This window comes from Triturus cristatus, chromosome 1_2 (assembly GCF_964204655.1).
Source record: "Triturus cristatus chromosome 1_2, aTriCri1.1, whole genome shotgun sequence".
Classification (NCBI taxonomy): Eukaryota; Metazoa; Chordata; class Amphibia; order Caudata; family Salamandridae; genus Triturus; species Triturus cristatus.
In genome coordinates this window covers 530,212,818-530,238,571 of record NC_140580.1, presented here as the reverse complement: position 1 = coordinate 530,238,571, position 25,754 = coordinate 530,212,818, and the positions used below count along the sequence as shown (strand labels likewise).

At 43.4% G+C, this 25,754-nt stretch overlaps 1 protein-coding gene across 1 annotated transcript in view; it reads right to left on the bottom strand.

Moving 5' to 3' along the window:
- PYROXD2 (pyridine nucleotide-disulphide oxidoreductase domain 2) overlaps positions 1–25,754 on the bottom strand; it is a 332,144-nt gene that overhangs the window by 150,491 nt on the left and 155,899 nt on the right. Inside the window, exon 9 of the mRNA XM_085606329.1 lies at positions 2,227–2,368. Within this exon, the coding sequence (XP_085462455.1) occupies positions 2,227–2,368 (142 nt within the window). The remainder of the gene's footprint in view (positions 1–2,226; positions 2,369–25,754) is intronic.

Sequence of the window (25,754 nt, the reverse complement as noted above, 5' to 3'; positions counted from 1 at the left end):
CACACCACTCCAAAAAGCTTTACTTCACTGAAAGCTATGCCTGTCCTCTCTACTACGCGCTATGCCAATCCACTGGATTCCACTCCACTCTTCTCCACTACATGACATTTTACCCCTCTCAATACCATTGTATGACACTACATTCTATACCGCTCCACTTTACCACACTCTTCCCCATTCTATGCAACTCCACTCTACAAGACTCTACTGCATTCTGTACCACTATTCCACACTGTATAACACTCTATACCCCTACACTGGTTTGGTCGGCCGCAGGGCCGACCAAACCAGTCAGGCACACTCTCTGTTTTCTGAATGTAGGCTGCATGCATCCTGCATGGAGAAAACGACCTCCCCATAGACGCCTGTGCGGTTGGCGTCCCAGCCAATCACAACGCTGCCATTGCAACATTGTGATTGGCTTAGGGGAGGGGAGGGAGGCTGCCTGCTTGGCTGCTTCCTGTGTGGAGGAGAGGGTGCGGGACGACGCGAGACCAGACCAGAGCAGGCCGCGAAGGTAAGTTAATTTTTTTTTAATGTATTTAAAATTAAACCCCCACCTGCACGACTCCCTCCCCATGCGTCCCCCCTAATCTACGCCACTCTACACTACTCTACGACATGCTACTCCACTGTACGCTATTCAACTGTGTGCCACTCTACTGTATGCCATTTCAGTTTATGCCACTCCACTCTATGCCACTCAAACTTACGCCACTCCACTATACGCCACTTCACTCTACACTATGGCACTCTATGTCATTAACTCTACGCTATTCCACTCCACACCACTTGGCTCTATGCCACTCTACACCACTCCACTCTATGTTATTCTACTCTGTCACTCCACTTTACGGCATTCTAATGTACAACACTCCGCTCCATGCAACTCCAATGTACACCACTCCACTCTACACTATTCCATTCTGTCCTATTCCACTCTACGCCACTCTACCCCACTCCACTGTATGCCACTCCACTCTACGCCACTCAACATTATATTTTATTGTTTGTCATTATTTTGCATATTTTTTGCTATACATGTATTCCTCTATCAAGACATTATTAAAGTGCTGTATCTATAAAAATACACACGCCTGGCGAGACAATTACTTCTTTATTGTAACTGTGATAATTAGATTCAACCCTATAGTATCTGAACTATGTTTTACTGATCATCTGTGTCTAAGCGAAGACTAAAGAGGCCATCAGATCTAAGCTCATGTACCAGTGCCCTGGTTAGCAGGGCATACACAAAAATAAAACCACTTACCGACTCAGCAATGCGGCGAGCGCAAGTATGTGGTTTTATTTATTTATTTTTATTTCATTTTCCCATCGTATGTCGTCTTACCCGACTCCAAACCAGTGCCACCCTACCGTTCTTACCTGTGCCAGCTGCCACTGGAAAGAGCAACCTGGATGTGGCTGGGAGAAAGAGCACAGGTGAGAAAGAACAATGGTGGGGAGTAGGGAAGAGGCACACAGGTGAGAGAGAGAGAGGAACACTGAGCAAGGTGGAGGGGTGGTAGGGAAGCACATGAAGGAGACAGCGGAAAAACACATGCACTGCTGTAGAGTGCTTAAACAAAAAAGAATAAAGTAGCCCCTGAAAAATGTGAGCAGTAAAAGAAAATAGCACCATATTCATGCTCCAGGGGTGGGATAAACACAAGAAGAAGAAGGGAAGCCCACGCTACTAACAAATAGGAAGCAAGTAAATGAGAAAGACAAGGAATCCCACCAATGGTAATCAATGGCCACGCTCCAAACCCACAGTATGATAATAATATATCTCTCAACACACAGTGGATGAGCTATCTTAGTGTAGACCTACAAGACCTTTGCACAAGTAAAAAATGAGACATACCTAAAAGCTCATTAAAAAGTGCACATTGTCAGGGTGTGCATCAATAAACTTTTCACAGTGATATATAATTATTGAAATTAGTTGAACATAAGGCACTGTTTGTGAAACACATTTAAACCGAAAATGAATGTAACAGTTTGGGTTAAAAAAAGGAAGAGCAATGTTTGTTCACATAAATATTAAAAAAATTTCAAGCATAAACCTGTTGCATGAGATTTGCGGATGACTGTTTATAACACTTTGAAAAAAACGAACGGGCTTACTACAATATTGAAAGAAAGTTATCAAAATGTTAGCAGATCATTGCGTTCCAAATAGCTACAGCCTCTCTCATCCCAAAGAAAGTAGATGTAAACCTTGTCTGTGAAAATCTCTGCTCCGTGTGCAGCTGCGGCGTTGGCTATTGCCCGCGACACTCCGCCCATGCCTCCTTCCACGTACCCCCAGGACCCCTTCTTGCCCTCCAGCTCCCCCATCACATGGTGCAGCAGTACGTACCTGGAATGACAAGACAGATAAACATGCACAATGCAACATAAAGAACAACTGGAAACAAAAGTTGATCTTACAAATACCACTAATAGCTATAGCTATTGGGGCCAAATGATGTAAGCAACAAGAGCAGCATGTTATTGGCCATTGATCCTGTGGTGGAAGTATGTAACTAGAAGCTTTATAAGAACACTGAAACATTAGAGAGTCATTGAGTACAAGAGGGTGACAGAGGGCCAGTAATACCTGGTATAATCTTTTACATTTCAATGCTTGTGTTTCTGTTTCTCCCTGTTTCATTTAGAACACTGTACCCTCAGTGGGTTGAATGTTATAATAGCCTTATAGCCTTTCTGCCTCAGAGTGTGCCCGATGTTGAAGTCCCTCTCCGTTGTTATAAGCCCTTGAGTGCGACATTGGCCTATAACTCAGGTGAAGGGACTTTGACAACCGGTACATGCCTCAGCAGCTACTATAATAAACATAAAAATAGCAGCTGCTTAGCCCATTATTTTTACTATGAACTATAAAGTACAGAATATATTAACAAGTTGTATAGATAATGGTGGTAGAGCAGTTAACCTATTGTACCGTCTGCATTGATAAATGATATTGAAAGTGAGTCTAGCGCGAACAACCAACTCCAATGGCGTTGGCAAGTGTGAGCTTATAGGAGCAATGCAGCTTGGCCACCTCAGCAGGTGGAGACACTAACATGGCTCTTTCTCTTAAGTACTGGAAAAGGTATTACAACTAGAAAACTACTGAAGATCATAGCAGCTAAGTTGACAGTAATTCGTCTTGAGTCACTCGTTCTGCAGCTGTGTGTGACAGTTTTGCGTCTCACTTCCGATAAATAATGTCGTGCGTCACTTCCGAGCAGATGGCGAGGAGACATACGAGGCTACAGAGTAAGCGTGGCTGTTGCTCTTCCGCCTCGGTGTAACCATCCCCGCTATAAACGGCAGCAGGCGCGTGCGAAGTTGCTGAGCCAGCCAACAGCAGTTTTCAGATCGAGGCTCCAGCTGGCACTGAGAGGTCGCGTGGAGCCACCCTGAAGCATGTCACCACACTCGAAGCCATGTCTGGGACAGGCAGTTTCATATTTCTCTCTTATGAGTTACATTCAGATTGTAGCTGAACCCCGCATGCACTCCCTACAAAGTGTTGGGGCCTATAAATACTTAATCGAACAAAAACATTCTATTAGCCCGCACTTGCACACTGAAGCCCTATTTCCTGCACAAGTTCCTATATGGATAATTTCCAAGTCAGGCTAGTTTCCCTAGTTTTGCTACTAACATCCTTTAATTACTCGGAGATTTTGTTTACAGAAGAACACCACATTGGATAGTCACACAGATTAAACATGTGTGCTCAGTCAGCTTTATGTTGCCCACACCAAACACCTCCCTATCACCAACCTGTGCCAATGTCCCCTAACAATCGCAGAGACTGGTCCGAGGACGCTGTGATTTACAAGGGAGAACATTGTGGCTGACGCACAGCAGAGGAAGAAAAAATTAAAACAATTCCCTGATAAGACAGGAGAAGGGGAATAGGACAAATAAGACTGTATGACTGAAACAACAGAGAAAAAAATGGATACAAAAGCAACGTCAATCTTCCATAAGGAAAAAGAACAAGGCATAACCAAACTTCCCAGAGTCAATCAGAGCCGCATTTTATGTCACCCTATATCAAGTCATTTAACTGACCCTGAAACCAGGTTAATTTCCCTTCCAGATCGTGCAGGTCGAGAAACTCCGACTCGCCGCCCTCTTAGATTTATTCTTCCCTCGGATCGCAACCACGCATCTAATGCGGGCAAGTCCTGCATATTCCCGAATTCTGTTGGCTCTATTCATCCTGTAGGCAGCCGCCCCACAGAGAATGATGGCACTCTCTCCTTGCTTTCAGGTTGTTCCTTTTTTTGTAAATTACCACTGCACTAATTATGCAGGTAAGTTCCTTATTCTATGCGACATGGGCTAATTGACTCACCACAATTTTTTCATAGGTGTAATTTTTTCATAGATGGAATTATGGCATTGTATCCTTGTTTTCAGAGTTCCTTCTCCCATCTCTTGGGCACCATGCCGCACTCATAAGGCGGGTGAGCGTGTGTTTTTTCTATATATAGGAGGAATTAGATTCCTTTGGAGGGTTAAGTCTGATCACTCTCCCTCATGTGCATCACCTTGTTCTCTCTCGCCCTTAATATAGTTTCAATAACTGGGCGTCACCCATGACATTGTGAGGTGGGTAATAAGGGCCTTTATTATTAATATACAAACATATCATATATGCTGAGACGCTTTGGAATAATGTGCCCTTTATTCTTTAGGGTTGCCCCTTCCCTTTCTGGCTCCCTGTCCTGAGGAAGACCCGCATGGCTGAGGTGTAAATTTCCCTCTTCTGCCCTCAAGTCGGGTCGAAACGTTGACATCAAACCCCCACCCCGTTTTGGAAACCTGGACCTCCGTCCTCTGTGCCCCATTGTTAAAAGAGATTTATTTCTCTAACTTTTGTAAATTATATGTAAAAATAGAATACATGGAGTATTGTATCAGGCCAGGTTCCTGGTGACTGGTTATCCATTACCAGGCTTGTGTTGAATTATGTAAATGTATGCCCTTTATTCTTTTGGGAAGTCCTCCCTGTTCTATACCTCCTTTCACTTGAGCACCATACTCCTTCACGCTCCCTCTGGAGCAACCCTCTCTTCATTTTTCCTTGATTCCTCTTAAATATGTGATGCTTTTTACTATGTAGTTTGTATATATATGTAAAGCAAAATACATGCCCATTTTTTAAGAAATTGCTCTGAAGATGACTGGGTTGGTGCACTTTGTATTTTGTTTATGTATTGGTTACTTGTTATTGTGAGCTGACTCAAAAGCGGCTTCTACTAGAGAGTATCAGTAACGTTTTTTAATTACCCTTTTGATCACTAAGTATTGGTTCAGGACCATTGTTTCGTTTGCTACATTATATACCCAGGTCCAAGGACTATTGTTGGGTTACCCCATTTATCTAATGGCTGTCTCTATAAAAGGCACTACTATAAGAAAGTGCATATTACCTGTCTCATTGTAGTTGATCTTGAATCTTATCAATGGTCTGTCATCTGCTGTTCAGCACCCCGTTGCTACCCGCTAGAGTGGCTAGCGCTGTATAAGTATGCCCCCATATATAATACATCTGACCCTGTTCTTCTGAGTGCTCTGATTTACCACCCACCAGACTGCCACCATGTTTGTCACACAGCTGGGTGCTCCCGATGACTGCACTACTCTTTTAGCCCGCTTAACTTCTTCTGTTAATGTTTAAATGAAGCGTGCATCTGGCATTTACGTTCACTCTGGTGTTTCACTATCCTCTCTTTTACTCCATCAACACAATATCTAAGTTAAGTATACATTCTGGTCACTGAGGCACTCACTACCGTGTTATGTTAGAAGAAATTAATACGCATTGTTCACTTGAGGGTTTCATGGCGGTATTGAAATCTGTGAAGAAGAAGGACATTTACCTAGAAAACAGGAAAGTTTTAAGTTTCTTCATAAAGGACAAAAGAGAATAAGTCTGCCTTAACTCCAGAGGCAACTGGTTCAGAAAATTAGTTTTTGGGAGATTTGTGAGTCCAGCTTAAGTCCGCCAACACTTTTTATTTCCAAACTCCTTATCTGCATCGGGAGTTCAGGCCGCGAGCCCTAATTGTCGGGCCAGAGCATAGAATAATATGCCGACAAATTATTGCCTGACATGAGTACCTCTGTTTGGTCCAAATTAATCTTAAGGTCATTGTGGCCTATCCAGGAATTTATTTTTCGCAGACATGCAGGAAGGAGAGCAACAGAGCCAGCAGGTCAAAATGTTTTATCTGCATAATAGTATGAGAAACCATCACACTACACTGGAATATCTAATACAGGACTTATATAGATATTACACAACTAAGGCGATGTTAGCGACCCTGAGGGACCCTGTTGTTCCTGGAGATGACGAAGTCACAAACTGGTTGACCATTATTCTTGGCGTATGATTCTCCAAGAAAGGTTTAAACAAATTCAGTACTAAGCCATCAAATCCAATATTTTTAACTCTCAACTGGAGCAACTTATGATCCATCATATAGAAAAATGCTGATTTTTCAAGAAGAATAAGAAAAGAGGTAAATGTTCATCTGTTCTTCTAAAAAAAATAATCTTACACTGCCTTTACAGCAGATTCAGTACTCCCATGATGAGAATTCAGACTTAACTTAACTCTATAAATTGCAGATGTGCTATCAGCACATCCAGGCAGGCCAGATCTTGAGCTCCAGCTTAGTATTCTGAGACATTAACATTGCATCAAGGCCAAACTCGCTCTTTAAAAAATCTGCATTTCTACGCTCCCAATACTTCTGGAAGTCCTCTTTCATAAAGATTATGCTACTGGTGTACTCATCAGCTGTTGATTCATTTTCTTGCCTGTCTCTTTAATGGACACTGTCTGCTTTTTAATAAAATAATGTTTCCCATTTGGGAAGGCAGGTGAAGTGACAGAGGGCTGCTGTCTCTTGTACTCCTCCGCCCCTACATTCGCATTCATTTAGAGTCATCTAGTGCAATCTATAAATGTAACATTTATTAGGCAAGTCCTTTTGTGATTCCCTTTCAATGAACAATTGACAATGCGACCTCTTAGTACATATGTTGCATCGCAACCTGCTTTTCCGCCCGCAAAGCAGCCGGTGTGCAAATTGCATATTCCTGGTTTGCAAATACGAGTCGTCTATCAGGCCTTAAATTTACTGGGCAAATGAGCACAAAATGCCAACATGAATGCATCAATCTAATACACTTTATAACAAAGAATGTACTACTGGCAGCAGAGGCAGTTTTTATAGGGCAGACAGCTTCAAGCTAAAAAGGTTCATGTGGACTGCAGATTCAATCTATGCTCTTTGATGTTTCCTACCTTTACAATAAAAATAGTTGCAGGGACATCCACTATAATCTAAAAAAGCATCAAGAGAAACGCAACAGCTAAGTGAAGCTCTGGCACAATGTCCCTTTTTTAGATGTTTGTTACATTCTAAAAAAAACATACATTAGAAAATTAGGAACTGTTGGCCCAATTCACAAAGGTGAAGAGAGACGAAAGTCTAACTTTACGACTTTTGGTATTCAAAAAGGGCATTTACTACTCGTAAAAGCTAGGGGTGGGTGGAATTTGCGAAATCCACTTTCGCAAATTATCGCGAAAATGTTAAAAATTATCGCAAACACGCGGAAATTTCGCGAAGATGCAGAAGTTTTTTTCCCGCATGTTCGCAAGATTTTCTGCATGGTTGCGGCTCGCCAACTTACCCATGTGGTTGCTCGCGGGCGTGGCCATGTTGTTTTCAGTTGTCTCGCGGTGCATGATCGCGAGAAGAAAGACGTGATCGCGTGACGCATGACGTCACTGCGGGCATGAACTGTCGAGAGACAGCGCAAATGGCTAAAAACAATACAACATCTCATGGAGAACGCGACCAGATCAAGAAAACTTGTCGGCGAACGCAGGGATTCAGGTAAGGCGATCGCGCGCGCGCGAGAATGTATTATTTTACAGCGCGAGCAAGAAACAAATTATCGCCAAGCTGCGGAATGCGGACATTTTGACATTTTCGCACTTTCCGCGGAACGCGAAAATGTCAAATTATCGCAATTTCTGCGAACTGAACGAAATTTTAGCCCAGGCCTAGTAAAAGCCCTTTGGGAATACCGAAAGTCGAACTTTACGACTTTCAATATTCACAAAGGGCATTTACGAGTAGTACTTTCCTCTCACTTTACCTTTGTGAATCGGGCCCGATATTTGTAAATTTAGATGTTAAAATACATATTTTGCTTGACAAAGCCCAGTCTTTGCAGAGAAGGCTGCAGCAGCAGGGCAGCCACAGGCTGCAAGATATGTAAAGGTGCAGATCTGCAGATTGGTTTTCACTTTTAGACCAGTACATCCTGACCCCAGGATGGCTGCACGAGGTTTTGTGACACCACAGGTTTTGCTGCTGATTTCATGAGACTTTGGGGAGCGGTCATCTTGGAGGCATGCCAATCAGATCTACAGAAGGAAAGCTAGTAGGATGGGCCCATGCCCTGTGCTTGGGATCAAGTGCTGACAAATTCTTTGAAAAATTGGCTACTGCAGGTAAAAACTAATAAAAATGACTTTTCTCTGTTTAGAATGTATATGTGATATCAAGGATTCAAAGTTACAAAACGTGTAATGACTAATTATACTTTTCCAATGTAAAATATTCACTCCAGCATTGGAGTGGAATCAGTGTTAGAGACGGAATGATGCACTAAACATCCAACAGTAGGAAGTGAGATATGTTTACTCTTATGAATGCAGCTGTTTGGACATTTGGTAGAATAATAATGACAGATAAAGCTGTCAAGTCAGACATAGAAAAAAGTGAGTTCAGCAAATTCATTGCAACTTTTGAGAGTCACTCATTATGGCCTTTCTTAGCAGCTTATAAACAGTGGCAGATTTAAAGCAAGGGGCCAGTCAATCAGGTTTAATAAATGCCTCTGGATGAGGGTGGGGCGCAGCTTACTGAAGTCAGAGTCTGGAGAAAAGCTTGTATGCAGAAGTGGTGCATTTTAGGAGTAAAATTGTAATGTTGGTTATTTCCCAAATCCTCTCGTTTTAATGATAGCAACCACATTTGGCCTGCGATAAATATATTTTCTGATTTATAAATAATCAGTGCTTGACATCATGTTTATTTTGCATTGCAAACGAAAACACTGCACTTAGCAAAACTGTGTGTTCCTGTGCTTGACTAAACCAAGCCCTTTCTAGCCCTAACCTTCATTATACATTTAAAGGCAGCCATGATGTGTGTTTTTATTTCTCCTCTCATAATACATAGCAAAATGTGCACTATGAAACTCTCTATGTTGACATGTTGTTCTCAAAGAACTCAGGAGGAAGTCTTTTGCAACAATTCAAGGCTCTTCCCGTCTGTATCACTGTAGGCTTTTCAAAGCATAAGCTTTTCATTGTTTTGAGTGGAACTAGATTTGTACTGTCTTATTCAATGCCATTAGGTTGAAAGGGGTTACATTCATTTCGGAGATGGTATGGTGCTAAATGATGCTGATTTCACATTCTGATTTGTCAGCTTGTGTAACAATTTGATAATTTTATGCTGACACAGTGATTTTCACTTGGTATTTTGTTATAAAATGGATCCCTCTGGGACTTGAGATAAGTCTGTTTTACCCCGACTTTAGAGAGCAGATCTATGTTAGCCTATCTCTTGCTTAGGACTTGTAATATTTTACTCTGATTTGACTTCATGTTATTCTCTTTGCTGGATCTGATTAAGCCTTATACTAATACCCTATATTAATTTACCATGCATCTTGACTGTTAGAAATGGGGTTTCTGGTTGGCAGAGGTATGCACCCTATCCAAGCATGAACCACCATTCTAGTTAGAGTAAGCTAGATATGCACTAAAAGATAACCTGTGCTCACCCACTGGTAGCTTGGCACAGAGCAGTCAGCTTATCCAAAGAGATAAAGTGTAAAGTATTTGTGCAACACACACCGATTGTCACAATGAAAACACCACAAATAGACTCCACTCAGGTTTAGACAAATAGACAATGATTGTATAAATAAATGAAGACCAAAACGACAAAAATCCAATGAGTAGAAGTTGACATATGAATTTTAAAAGAATACAATTTGCTATTAGAAGCAATAGCGCTTTAGGAGTTACTTGAGGACACAATGGACCAGGGCAAAGTCAATAGTTTAGGCTGAATGCGCAGGCCGGCTACAGGCCCGGTGAACAAAGTATCTTATCCTGGTCGCAACAGCGAGATGCGGGGCTCAGTCGAGCGATGCCTTGATGTTGATCCCTTGGTGATGGCGATGCGTCGGTTCCGCAGCCGAGACTACAAGATGTATTGGTTACGAAGTGCGATAAGCCGGGTTTCTCCACGCAGTCGAGGGGATACGTTGAGCTCTCGAAGCTGCTGCGGCTGCAACAAGCGGTTCCGATGCATCGGGGCTCTCAAAGCAATGCGTTGGTTCAGAGAGCGATGCACCGATTCTATTCCCGCAACCGGGTCAATGCAGCGGGTCTCTGCTACATGCAGATAGGAGAAGTGTAGATTCTGTGTTGCAAGTATCTGGCTTCACTTCCAGTGAACCGGGCACAGGAAAAGGGGTGGAGACTTTGATATCCCTGAGCCTCAAGCAACAGGAGGCACGCCAAAAAGCCCTTGGAGCACACTTGGAGGGAAAGGTAGAGTCCAGCTCTCCTTCAGCAAAGTCATAGAGCAGCAGGCAGCAGGGCAACACAAGAGAAAAGCAGGCCTTCTAGGTCAGCAGTCCAGAAATGAGTCCTTTAAGTAGCATAGCAGTTCTTCTGACAGAGTTTCAGTTGTAGATCCAGTGGTGTCTGATTTTAGGCATGTCAGAGACCTAGTACTTATACCCAAATGTGTCTTTGAAGTGGGTGTGACTTCAAAGACGAGCCTTTGAAGTGCACAAGTATCCTTTTAACTCAGCCCTGCCCCCAGACCACCTGTGGGGGTAAACGGCCCTTTGTGTGGTGGAAGGCCACTACCTATTGAAGTGTCAGAATCAGCCCTTCTCCTCCCTTCCTACCCAGGAAGAGCCATCAGAATTCAGATGTATGTAAAAGGGTACTCAGACACACCTAGTTTTCTTGTGTTTGGGGCTGTGTCAGAGTCAGCCCTTCTCCTCCCTTCCTACCCAGGAGGAGCCATCAGAATTCAGATGTATGTAAAAGGGTACTTAGACACACCTAGTTTTCTTGTGTTTGTGGCTGTCTAGAGGGAGTGCACAAACTGTAGCTGTCACTCACCCCAGACGTGTATTGGGGAGGCAAACAGAGCAGTAAGAGCAGTGAAATGACCACTTTCTAAAAGTGGCATATTTAAAACAGCAATGTTAAATACAACTGCACCAGTAAGGAGGATTCCAAAGATATAAAACATGAAACAGCTACTCCTTTCTAATCAGGAATTACAATTAAACGTCTATCAAGGAATCCCCAATATTAGCCTATGAAAAGAGTAGGCCTCACAGTAGGGAAAAACACATTTAGCTGTTTGTCACTGCCAGGACAGGCAAAACATAAATGTAGAAGGCCTATCTTTTACTCACACAGTACCCTGCCCTTAGGCCTACCTTAGGGGTGACATATATGTAATAATAGGGGAGTTTAAGGGTTGGCAAGTAGTTTTTACTGCCAAGTCAAAGTGGCAGTAAACTGCAGACCCAGGCTCTGCAGTGGCAGGCCTGAGACATGTTCAAAGGCGACTACTTGTGTGGATGGCACAACCCATGCTGCAGGTCCACTAGTAGCATTTAATTTACAGGCCCTGGGTATATGGTGTACCACTTTCCAAGGGACTTACAGATAAATTAAATATGCCAAACAGGTGTAAACCAATTATACTATGTTTCGAGGAGAGAGCACATGCACTTTAGCACTGGTCAGCAGTGGTAAAGTGCTCAAAGTCCTAAAGCCAACAACAAGAATTCAGCAAAAAGAGAAGGAAGAAGGCAAAATGTTTGGGGTGAGCCTTCAGAGAGGGCACATTTCTAACACTGACTATTATGTTTGCCTTCTTTACAGCATTAAAATGTTTCTAATAAACCTTCACCATTTCTAACTACACTGGCCTGGAGCCTTTTTAATTTGAGACTGATTTATTTCACAATGCTGATTTATTTGTTGTCCATCTAATCTCATTAAGGACACATAGTCTCATATGTTCTTGAGGACAACACGGTCCCCAATCCTGTGTAAGTGCTTTATTCAAGATAACATTAACACTTGGAAACTATAATGTATAGGCAACACACAGAGTTTGCGTTAGGTGCATACACTCAGTGTTGAATATCTGTAGCATAAAAACCTATTACCAATATGTTACACAGAAACTGATGCAGTAGGTGCATTACCTCACTGATCTTTCTCACTGGGATTACTATCTATCGCCTGCAAGACACACCTAGATCTCTGCAGTAGTTGCATTTTCCAAAACTGTTTTCTGTCTAGAATAGGATTCTGTGACTAGCATATTATATATAACTCTCCGCAATTGGTATAGTAGCCCATTGAATTATGCCACAATGAACCTCTAACTTCCATATTACATATCAAACTCTCCATTTTAATAAGTAGTATACTATGTAGTGTTTCTGATCTCTTCTTTCTATTCATGCTATTTTGCCTATTCTCTTGATCTCATCCCTCTTTTCAAGCTTGGATTTGGGTTGTTCTTTCATCTCCTTCCCCATTGCAGTTTTCATTGTTATTTGTTTGCTAATTACTGTCTTTTCCTTTTACTCTTGTTTTCTTTTACACTTGTCTAGCTCTTTTTTCTTTTACCTTTCTCACTCTGTTTGAGCCTCTTTCATAGCTAGGTTCATTTAATTCAATAATCTATTTATGTCCCTTTCTGTATCTTTTGTCATTGCTTGCTCTTGTCATTTATTCACTTCAGTTCTTCTCTGTTTGTCATGTTTTTGCTCTGACCCCTTTATCAATGGAGTAGCTGTCAGTAGTGCAGATGGTGCACTGTCACTGGGATCTAAGGAGCTGACTGACCCACTGAACTCCAATTACAGCTTTATTGTGGTAGTAAACCAGCAGATAGGGGTCATTTTCGTTGCTTGAACCAGGACCAATGGCACCCTTGCTATGCTACTTCCATGAAGGAAGTTTTTCACCTTTTCTACTTTTATTTCTCCCTTTCTGTTGGCATGGGTTTTGGTGAAGTGTCACTGCAGTAGAGTCATCTTCACAGATATGCTGATTTTACTCTCGAGCAATGCACACGCAAGGCTAAGAGAAGCCAGAAAGCTGAAGGTAGACATACAATGCACAATGGCTAGATAAAGGCCCAATAAGCTTTTGGCACATTTGCCTGGAGAAAAATCCACCAATGGTTATGGTACAGCTAAACTTCAGCCCGCCGTAGTACCTATGGCTCAGAGCTATGGTTTGTTAATTCAATGTATCTGTCTAATTAGCTGAAAGTAAATGTGGGTAAAAAATTCCAGCAATGTAATATATAAGCTGTTTGAGTGAGGCATGGATAACCTTTTTTAAAAAAAAATGTTTTTCTTTTTTTAAATACGCAGTGGTTTGACTAATGCTATTAGTTATTGTCCAAGTAATATTGAATGTATGGATATAATGGACATCATTTAGGACCAGGTCTGGTGTCTTAGTGGACTAATGTGTCCACTCTAGGGTCCTGTGTTTGACCTCATGTTCACAGGTTCAAATCCCGGCGAGTCCACTCAGCCTTTCATCCATCTGTGGTTGATAAATTGAGTACCCTTGAGCTGGGTAACAATAAACAGCTGTTATTCAGTGCCTTGAGACCCTAGCTGGGGTGATACTTGTGCTTTAAAAATACACATGTTATGTTAATGGATAGCAATTTGCCTCTGTAAAGCATGGTTTATCAATGAATTTATTTAGTTTCTGACACAATCATACAGCTCTTTGGTATGAAAAAGGACTGTGAATGTAAAAAGTAAAGGGTAGCAGTGAATGGATAGTTAATTGTTTACTATGCACAGGTTTTAATTTAAATGTGAATAATTACTGTGGTGGTTTATACTGAGGTAAATTCTTAGTTTTTGTAGTTATATCTGAAAACGACTAATTGATTAAATAAAAATGACATGTTATCCCTCTCTCTCTCTCTCTCTCTCTCTCTCTCTCTCTCTCTGTGTCTCTGTGAACAGTTCGGTAAAATAACACCCTTGAAAGGAATTGGAAGATGCAATCTTTGTAGCATGTTGTAAAGGGTTGAGCTAGAACTTTGGCATAAAACTACAATAATTCCAGCAGGCGGACACAGCATATTCTGTTTGCATTGTGTATTAAACATTAGCTGACATCATATTTCCACAATTTCCTGGGTGTACACAGGATGGGAAAGCCTAGGATTGGAAGCCGACTCCTTTTAGGTCGAGCCCAGACAGCACATGTGCTGTCTCTTCGAGACATGTTGTATTTACTTTGTGGGCTTACAGCCAGCCAACTGCTTTTCTTTTGTTCGATTCTGTGGCCTTTAAAAATCCTTGCTTCTAAGTGGTTATTTTTCCTATTTGTTCCTCCTTTTCCATTGTTTGTTTCCTTTAATTGGGCAGGCCCCCATTCCTTGTGGCATTCCACTTGTCCCATTTTAGTTAGTGGCTCAGGGACTACTTTTTCCTTGTTGCTCTGAGGCTATGTTGTTGTCTCCCCCAAGCTTGTTGTAGTCCTTCTCCTAAGAGTTACTTATTTTTAATTATATCTGTAAATCACTTCATCTCCCCGTGCCGTCTTCCCCACAACCTCCCACACATCGTTGCTTGCATTTCGTTACATCTTAAATCTCCCATTCCCCACCACCACCACCTTCCGTCCGTCACTGCTTGCCATTCTAAACCCCTCCTCCCCCAACACTGCTCTAACTAGTTTCATAGTAAGCGCTCATGTTTCCAAGCTCCGACAGCCCTGTAAATCTATTTTCTTTTATCCTTGTTATTATTCTTTTTGGGCTGCTATAGCTGAGACTTCAGCTGCATTGATGAAGAGCGGCAGGGAAACAGCATTCTTGATGATTTGTACCACAGAGCGCCATCTGTCATGTACACAATATGCAGGTTTATGACATCTAGCTGCATTTATTTTGGTCTGAAACCAGCCTGTGACATATGTAATAAGCAGTGGCATCTGGTGACATTTGAAAGTGGTGTGGCATAAAAGCTCGGGATGATAAAGCAAGAAGGTCAACAAAGCAACTTTGAATTTCTGCTCCTCCACAGCCCCTCTCATCTACCTCAAAGCCTCTGCTCTACCCAGCATCTCTCTCCCCCACCTCCAAGCCTCCACTCTCTCTCCTCCACTTTCAAGCTTCAGGTGCCCCTCAGCCTTTTTCTCCTTCACCTGCAAGGCTCTGCTCTGTCTCAGTCTCTCCCCTCTCCCCCTCCACCCTCAAGCCTCTGCTCTCCCTCAGCCTCTCTCCCTCCTCTACCTCTGGGCCTCTGCTCTCCCCCAGCGCCCCCCTCCCTCTCCTCCAAGTCTCCAATAGGTGACCCAGCCAAGGTCAAATGTAGGCTATTCAACATGTCAAAGGCAACCACGTTGACATGGTCTTGCCACGGTGTTTTGCTACAGCAGCTCAGGCATATAATGGCCTCCACTTGACATGACTTCTCCACGCCAAAAGCCCGCAGTCTGGCCACATCAAGTGCAGTGGAAAGTGCGACAACCCCACAGTGATTGTACTGCTCACAGCTGATGCCCAACCAATCCAACTCTGCTTGCCAAACAGTGAGCAGCCTCATCTGGTCCTACTCCAGGCAGACCAGCCTCATCAAAACAATGTTAACTAGTCAATCCTGTACAGCCCCTGAGCTGCACTATAACAAAAAGTGCTGGTCTCTCCATGTGGACCCATCTGATTGCTGCAACAATTGCTGTATGCAGATGCCACTGGGAGGCTCCATACATCAAGAACAACTGCCAAAAAATCAACAAATGACTCAAGAATGTTGGTTGTGAATGGCACCCAGAACAACTAGTGACCCAGTGGAACTGACACTCCTCCGTTGCTGCTGCATTGAAACAACCATTCAGGTGAGCACTGCCTCCAGACTTCAAAAGGAAAGGCGCATTACAGCAAGGAAAATAAAAATAAACAGAAACAAAAATCATCCCTGTAATACACTTGAGCACAAACTTTCAACGTGCCATAAAAGAATATCTACCTGCAATCCATGAGCCCAGTCTTCAAAGCAACAAGCAACTGCAAAGCAGAATAAAAATGTATGCAATTTGGTACTGATAGAGCTAGATTTCAACAAGATTAGGCATTGTTTTAATTTTGTGCTTCAGACAGACTGCATTTAAAATGACGCAGATTTTGGTGCAAGTGGAAACCAAATGGCACTAGAGATTATGATATGAGGCCTAGTCAAATGCTTTTTTAAAGGTGCACTTTGGTGCATTCCAAATGAAAGACATGAAATGAGGCCTGGTCAATGCTTTCAGACAAATGCTTGTGCTGAATTAACATGTGTTTTTGCAGTGTAGAGAACTCGTGATTTTAGTGGCCTCTTTAGCTTTGAAAATAATCATTGAATGTGTTCTCTCTTCCCAGCTCATTTTCCTTGTAAATTACACTCCCTATTCACTGTCTCAAGAGACTTTGACTTTGTTGCATATTTAGACACATATACTCAGTTCATAACACATCTTATAATGTGTGATAATTAACCATGCACCAAATACTACACGTGGAGCTAAAGTTTTTTTTGCATGAAAAGCCATCTAAAACATTAAAGCATGTTGCTATGAGTGTGTATTAACTGTGTGTGCTTAGAAATTTGCACTAGTGCATGTTTTATGCTATGTTGTACATTGAACATTTTTTTTGCATGTTGTGCAAAAATAATAGAAAAGCTGCCTTAAACTAATAGCTTTTGCTAGGAAACATAATACAAGGTATTAGTATGGGGGTGGTAAACAGAATGGGTTCTATTTCGAAAATGAATACTGTTTTTGTGTTTGTTTTATTTTTGGGCCTAAGATAAAATGGCTGCCTGTGAATCCAGCAAGGCTGAGAACGGTGCTGAATTTGAGAGCATGCACAGATTATACCAGCTTGCCTCGAGTGAAGACCTAGTTCAAGGCCACTGCGAACTGTAAATTCTTGCTATTCTGCCAATGTACCAGTGTTTGTGGAATGTGCTTATCCTGCGTGCGATGTCACAGGATGCAGGAAGCTGGACTGAAACATTTTTCCTAGTAAATGTTGCTGAAATATATGATTATATTTATCATTAACGCTTCTTTTGTTAAAACCGGATTTGCAATGAGAACAGGATGGTGAGACCCTCATGTCATCTATGGTAACCAATCAGTGCAAGCTTTACTGAAAACTGCAACAATTATTAGTGTAGTCAGCCAAGAATTAGAGTATAAATAATGACCTCTTAGGGGGTCATGGGGCCTTCTCTTTAAGCCTTGGGCCTTAGTCTGAGAGGGAGGAGAGGAGAAGAGACAGATTAAATCAGACATCACATGGGTTAGGTACGAGAAACGTCGCTGGTGCAGCCTGGGAGGAGATTGCTGCAGCCTGGGAGGAGATTGCGTCCAAGGAGAAGTGGGGGTTCTTGCTCATATTTTTTTCAGAGAAGTCCTTGCACGTCATATTTTTGGCAAGGCAGATCACATTCCTCTGTGGACTTGTGAAGGGCGGGCTGTCTTGCTCCTAAGCACAGACAGGCAGATTGGTCAGACCAGGGCAGAGAGAGCAACAGATAGAATTAATTAGTTTTGGAAAAGATTTATTTGTCTTATGCATTTATTTCTCTTTATGGGAGATTTTTGCCAACTATTAAATATTGATTAGCCTTGCAAGACTCATTCTTTTCTTAGAAACTCTTTAAGAGTTTTGACTGACATTTGGCTCCACATTTTCTTTTCTACATGTGATGCTTTTATGCAGACTGTAATATGTTCTGTATTAATGCTATATTTTCCTAATTTCCAAATTCTGTAAACTGATTGACTAATGAATAAAGGGTTAGAAAAACTTCACTTTTAACTAAGAAAATAAAACCCTTTAAAAATACTCACAACTCTCTTTATTGGCTTAAATATTAAATGCATGTTTGATTTTTCATGTTTATGTAAAGTCTCCTGAAGGTAATATACAGTGGCAAGGGTCCAGTACCTTTACAGCGGTGAATTGGAGGTAATGAGGTTTTGCCTTCAGAAATTACTGTGAAATTACCGCTGCACCAGTATCGACTCCTAATGCTTTATTTTCAAATGTCTTTAATTTCCACTCGCAACCAGACACTTTCTCTGTGTTTTAAGTTTTTTATTGCAGATTTATATAGCGCAAACTCGACCCGAAGGTATTGGAACGCTTTACATGAGCACCGATTACTTACACATTCAGGCACGGGGAAATTAAGTGATTTGCCCAGAATCACAGGATGTGGACGCGACCCCGAGGCTTGAACCCTGGTTTCCAGCACCAAAGTCGTCATTCTAGCCCGACAGACCACATCCTCACCACATCCTCTCCACTTCCTCTCCCCATCCTCTCCCCATCCTCTCCCCATCCATTTGACATCCAGCCCAATAATTTTCCAAGAGGAAACACAAGCACAGCCACAAAACACCCAGCTTTCTGATGGAAAACAAAGAATCAGACTTGGCGATATGGAGATGAGATGAACAGCAATGTGTTCAGAAAAATAATCAAAATATTTAAAGTCGCTTTTTCTTTTTTTTAGAGTTTTATAAAGCGCAAACTCGACTGAAGATATTAGGTATCAGATCGCTTTATAGGAGCACCAATTTTGTTACAGATAGACTCATTCATGTTTTTTGGTAGGCACAAGGAGATTAAGTGATTTTCCCAGAATCACAGGATGCTGAGCGTTGTTGCAGAGACTCGAACCGCTCTAGCCGTAAGGCCAAATCCTCTTCCCTCTCCGCTTGTGAAATCTGCTTCCTTACCTAAAGACAAAGTGCAGCTGGCATTACGCATTTATCGACTAAGGGTCCCTCTGTACTGTCGGCCCCCTGTAGACGCCCACAAGCGGCACAAAGAAGACATAAAGAATAGACACCTTCAAACTGGAGAGCATATGGCCAAAAGCACGGGCATGTGAGACGTGGAAATTCTCCTGCATGGAATCAGGGGAGACTGCAAATGTGTCTCTTAGCCTATCCTGGTGTTGCTCAGGAAAACGGCACCAGGATTGGCTTGAGCAGGGAAAATCACCGCTCATTTGGAGACTGGACGTAGTGGCATTGATCAACCCCTGATCCCCCAATGTGAAGATGAAAAGAGGCCTCTAGTGTGCATGTCAGGCTTGCCGGAGAAAGGCAGCCGTCGAACCCGACATGCACATTTTGTGGGCCTAGGTGCAGTGTGATGAATCACGGCCTATCACACCCTCTTCAGAGAACTAGCGCCCCAGACAATCACCCGCGGCTGTATGCAGATTGCCACGGGCACAACAAAATACACATTTTCAAAGTTCATATTTCAACTTTTGTCCACCGATATATTTTGTACATGTAATAGGGGGCCAAAACACGAGTGGGGCAATGCCCCCTTGCAAAAATGGAGGCACTGCCCCTGGTAATAAGTCCTTCCTGTTTTGCTGGGCACAGCATCGTATTCGCATGGCTACTCAGAACTGCACTCACTGTGTGTGGTGCATCTACTTGTAAAGCTTCAGGCAGTGGCGGTGCGTCCATTAGGGCATGGCCCCACAAGCTGTCCGCACCCACAGATCCCTCGGCATCTCTGAACTTAAGCAAACTCTCAGTTTACTTAAGTTCAGAGACGCCGAGGGAGGACTAACAATGCATGTCAGTCAGCATGACGACGGACCGCCCAACCCCACTAGAGTCTGAAGGGGGTGGGCGGTTCGGCGTCATGTTGACTGACATGCATTGTCAGATCAGGGGCAGACAGCAGCACAAGTGCGCTTGACTGGTGAAGGTCGGCGAATTTTCCCGACCAGCCCAGTCATGCGCACTAGTGTCTGCTCAGGCTGGCAGCTGCACATTAGGAGAGCGAGGGTTGATCAAAGGCTCAACCCTCGGTCGCCTGATGGGCAGGCGGGCGGTGAGTATCCCTGCTAAGCCAATCCTGGTGCTGCTGGAGCAGCGCCAGTATTGGCTGATAGGGGTTGCCAGTGCCACTCCAATGCTGTTCCTGACCTGTTTGGAAGACATGAAGGCTCTAACGCGGACCCAGCCCAGGAGCAGAAGCGGCGCGGACCCTGTCATGTCAGGTAAGTTTTCTTCCTTTTTATTTTTTTTTATTATTCTCCCCCCCACGCGATTCCCCCCCCGAGTACTGCGAGCCCGAGCCGCGACTGCCTAAGGGTGAGGGCAGAAAAGGAGAGCCCGGCCCACTTAAAGCCCTGCGGACAACCCCCGCATGCCCTCAGCTGGCCACTGTAAAACAACCATAACTGGGGTGCAGTTAGCCCGCCACAGCCTCGGATCGCGGTGCCACTACACCCGCTGCACATTGAAGGCGTGGGAAGGGCTGCACTGAGCTCCGGGTCACAAGTGGAGGCGGGACTTTCCTGGAATATGGATATTAAACACAAGGAGAGCGCAAGCACCTGATGACTAGAGACAGGCTGGCTCGGTAGGCAGGGTGAGAGGACCAGAGAGCTCCAGGTTAAGGGGTACAGTTTAGTCCTGGTTATTAATAGTACGGGCAGAGCTGAACTCAGGGTTACCAGGAACAGGCCATTCCAGCCGCAGATATCAAAGGCCGAGGATTCTAGAGCTCTGTTATTAGATGTAGACTGCCCGGTTTGGGATGTAAGGGCCTGGTGATTACAGGGCTCTGGGCCTGTGGGCCTGTGTGTGCTCTGTAAGTGCACTTAGTCAAGCAATAGAGGCAGCGTGGCCCATCCAGTTCTGGACATTAAAGGCTCATTTTCAGCACACACCTGCACAGAAAGTCCCTACCCCACCTGCTACAACTGCAACAGGCAGTTTGCCCCAGGGGCATAGTTAGGCAGAATGCAGGATGAAGAAAGCTTTCCTTTGCATTTCACGGGGTCAGGGGAAGGGGAATGGAGCAGTGAACTCCACAGATGGAAGGTGGGCACACAAACACTCAGTCCCAGCCAACCCACTCTAACAGCAATAGCCATGGAGCACCTACATAGCACACACTGCGACCTACTCAATGTAGTGCTGCTTACTGGCCCACCTTCAAAAGATCTGGGTTGGCATTAGTGGGTTACAAATTGGCAAACACGCAAGTATCCAGTGTATAAGTCAATTTGTGGTTGGCGTGTGATATAGCGCACTATGACGCTTTTTCCACCTTCAATGCGCATCTCATAAGACAGTGGAGGGCAGAAGAAAAAGAGAAATGATAAACTTTATGATTGAGAGCGTGGGGTGAGGGCTTGATGGTTTTTGGAAGAGTAAGATAAGGGCAGCCTGTGTTGAGAGGGGCAGGAAGAGGAGAGGAGATTAAAAATGCGCAGAGCCGTTTTATTCCATCAGTCTTCCATAAATGACGCCCGTTATGACATTCATGGGAATTGTATGTGCATGAACCTCTGTCTGCCATTTCGAGTCATGCATTTGCAAACACACATAACAAAAGTATACCAGAAAGCGGGAGAAGTGGGAAAAGAGGAGCGCGGGTGGCGGTAAAGTTGAAGGTACAGGTCAGGAGAAGGAAACAGAATTGTTTCAAAGCATGGGTAGGCAATGTGTGTGAAAGAAGGTAAAGGTTTAGCTGTTACAGTAGACAGAATGCATGCCGTGTTATGCTTTGGCTGTGTTGTGTCGGTGCTCAATAGACACTTGAGCCCAGGAGGAGACATTCAGACGGGGAGAGGTTCGTGGAGAAATCAAGGATGGCGGAGAATAGTAGCAGTGAAAACGAATACTTAATGGATGGGTTTTTGTTCATATGACGTCGTATCACATAGTGATGGCGTGGGTGAGCGGCAGTAGGGAATCTGTGAGCTGGCGATTCAGAGCATATTGTCACGGAGCAACAAAAGTCTATTTGAACAAGGTACAGAGTCCCAAACCTGAAGAATGCTTCTCCTAGCCACTGCTGAGGGAGTCTGAATCACTGGTCTAGCGATATGCACGTCTCCGCAGTAGGCGCAGTAACTCACCAAGCTATTTCCGTATCATGGTTTTAAAATGCGCTTTACTACCGGTGATATAGCATGGCAAACATACATGCTCAAATAATTATATGTTGTTTTGTTCTGGCAGAACAGCCCAGTTATCTGGCAAACTATTGTTACCAATTCTTTAAAAAATATCTGGGGGCAGATTAACCAAGACTTTGTGCTGACGCAAAGTGTGGCAAAGTTGTGGAAGGGTCCTTACTTTCTAGAGCCAAAGGTGCTGCCCTTCTGAGTGAAAATTGCCCTTTGTGCTGCCCTGTACCATTTAGCATCAAGGTAATGTTACATGGGTGGTACTTGGATCTATCAGTGCAGCCATTCACAGTTTTGGATGCAAAAGCTATCTACCAAGATAGTCAAACCGGGCTTTGCATCAAAAATGATCACTTCCTTTAAGCGCCGCTTTACCATGCCAAGCAGGAGGACTTCGATATGAAATCAGGGACATTGTCTGGTTAGTTGCAGGCCCCGTGCAGTGTTAGAGGGTGCACAGGAATGTATGTTGTTATGCAGTCTCAATACTGATTTTTTCTCAGTATTTGTGCATATAGAACCCAAGGCAGTGGTACAAGTGCATCTTTCTAGGATCACACAGTAAAAGATGCCAGCTTTAGAACTAAAGTAGCCAGGTTTTCAGCTGACACCTTAAACGCTAAAAGGGTCTTTTTTAAGTTCTGTAGGAAAGAGGGTCTTTTGTTGGGTTCTGTTTTATGTCATCAAACTTTGGTGTGGGGTTCCATTGTGTGACGCTCAAATGTGGATCGGTGGGGAGCGGAGTGTTACAATAACGTTTTTTGCAGCATGTGGTTACTCCAGCCCTGGGCTTGTCCGTGTAGATGTTTCACAACCTCATACGTGCCTGTCACTGAAGGAACTTTGCTCGAACCTACAATGTGTGCGGGTCAACCGTTTTGATTATGAGGATCGATAAAATGGCTGGGACTCCACATAGAAAGCCATGAGTTAAGTCATTTACAATAGAAATAAATACCAGCTCTAAGATCTTTAAAGCTCCGCAGGTGCCTTGGCTCTGATGAGGGGTGTTTCAAGGGTGCACAACAAAATGGGCCTAAATTGGTCTCTGCCCAGAGATGAAGCTTGCTTCTCACTGCTTGGGTATTTGCTGGTAATGCAGGTCGTCCAGTGATCCTAGTTTTAAACAGGTTCCCACCACCTCCTCCTTTCGGGCGTTGATTTCAATGGATTAGCGGGAAGGAGTGGATTGATGCTTCACAGGCCATTTAAAAGAGCTTAAAAGCTGAATTCCAGTTTGGTTTGGCGCACATGTAATCTGGAAAAGGCATTTTAAGATAAAGCTATCTGCAGACACTCCGAGACCTGTTCCGTTGAACCAGCAGCCTGCACTAAGGGTTGAACAATGTCTGTGGAACAGGGTGTTACGTCTCGTGAAATGCGTTTATGGACTGGCTAAGGCTGCACTTTCCAACTCTTTCCTATTCACATATAGAGCAGTTTCTCCCCCAAGAGGCAGACTGGTCTGTGATCCTAGCTGCATCCTGTCACAGGTCACCCATAGACCTATAATCTGAACTGAGAACTCCAGAGCATCACCAGTCCAAATGAGCTTCCTTCGTTGCCATGTTGCTCGGTAGGGTTCAGACAGCCACCTCCTCTGACATCATCACACCTTTATGGAAGATTCTTGGCTCTCTGTAGATTTCAGGTTTGAAGATACTGGCAATTGACTTTTAGTTCTGAGTTGGATATGATGACTGCGAGGTCCTACAAGTGTGATAGATTTGTTTCAGACCGGGACAGTAGCACCCTTTTACGGTGCCCCTTTGCTAAGTGTTTGCAAGCTAAAGCTGTGTTCTGCATATAGTGCCGAGACCCCTCATCATGCTTACCTCCCCCACTGACACCCCAGGCCCCCTCTGCACATTGCTCTGCACATTGGTTGCTCCTTTAGAAGTGGGTCTGCGGCATTTTCTCCCTTGTGAAATGGATCCAAATATCAGAGTCAGGCCCAAAGCGAGAGATATGTGCTTACTGTGTAACATGTGCTCACAGTAGCCACTCCTCGGGTGTATGGCATTAAAACTGGCCCTGTGTACATGCCCCTAAGTTAACACTGATGCCAAAAACATGGATTGACTTGCAAACAATGAATGTTAAAAACATTGAGGGAATGCATTTCAGCGATTTAGTTCCTCTCTTTTTTTACAGGTTTACTTGATCTTGCATTCCCCACGAGTTAGCTATCTTATAATGTTGTTTATCTGTATTTTGTTCTGTGCATACTTTGAGGCGTGAGCCATGCCAGGTGTTTATGAGGGGCTTCGATTGGGCACGCAAGCGCTAAGGCTAAAGCCAAACAAAGTGCATGTCAGTGGGTTGGTCTCTCTGCAGAGCACACAGAACAATATTTATGTATTCCATTTGCAACTGAACTTCTGTGTAAATGTGTGTGAAGGGGGTACACTGATGTCAAAATATTTGCAAGGCAAAAGTAAGAGAAATTAAAGTGCTTATATTTGAGGGAGTGTAGTGCATGTTGGGGGCGGTGAAGTGACAGTGAGGAAGGGCATTCAGGGAAGAGTGAAAAAGGGATGCTGAAGAGGAAAGAGAGGGGGTTGAAGATGTGCAGATGGACAAGATATGCAGAGAAAAAGAGGATACATATCTAACATAAAGCACACATAATTGAAGGCCAAAACGTCTTCCACAGGCCTCAATGCTATTTAATTCACAGACTCACTATTTCAGAATTTAAACACTTTCAATGTTAATTATTTATAAGAAATCATTGTTGTTACTTATTTATCTTAAACAGTTAACACCTAGTGACAAAGCCAATCATGCTGACAGTCTTTAGGCGTATGTCAGTTGCTGTGCCATTTAGCTGGATAAAATGACATCTCAGAGAGAAACCAAAATACCGGTTTGATGGCACTCTTTGGGAATCATAGAAATGTATTTGGCATGTTTCTTTATAGGGAGCACCCACTTTTTTCATCTCACTTAAAGACCTGTCTGCACATATTTCTATATGACTGGTTACAGCCAGCAGCTGTGGGTGCTTCCCGAAGTCTGGTTAGAGCATATTTTTCCAAAGTTAATGCTGCATGCAGTACAAGACCCTGGGCAAGCATACATTTTAAAGGGCTAAAGTTGTCATGCAGAACAATTTACATATTACAGTAACTGTTAAACAAATTAATGCAAGAAGATACAGGGCAGTTTTTAATGTGTTTAATATTTCAAGACCATACGTTCCCACTGCTTAATAAGCCTTGCTTAATCACTGCATTCATTTGCTTTAAAATGCACCATTTGCTGATCTTTTTTAAATTTCTTTCTCAGGAGAGGGACTCTCCCTAGACCCCTGGTTTGTCCATTGAACTTGTTGACATCGCTAACTAGTGTTTTCTATTGGAAAGTACCCTAGCCCTCTTCAGAAGTCAGACTTGCTTGGCAACCCAGAAATTCTCTGAAATAATGTATGAGTTTTCTTTTATGAATGCCTAGAAGAACTGAATTTTTAGTCCATTTATCACAGAAATCGTGCTGAAAATCGCACCAAAAAGATGCCAATTTTTTAAAAATGTCTTCACGGGGGGAAACCCCACCCATCCCCACCCTTATTGCCGTCGGGCTCGCTGGCTGCG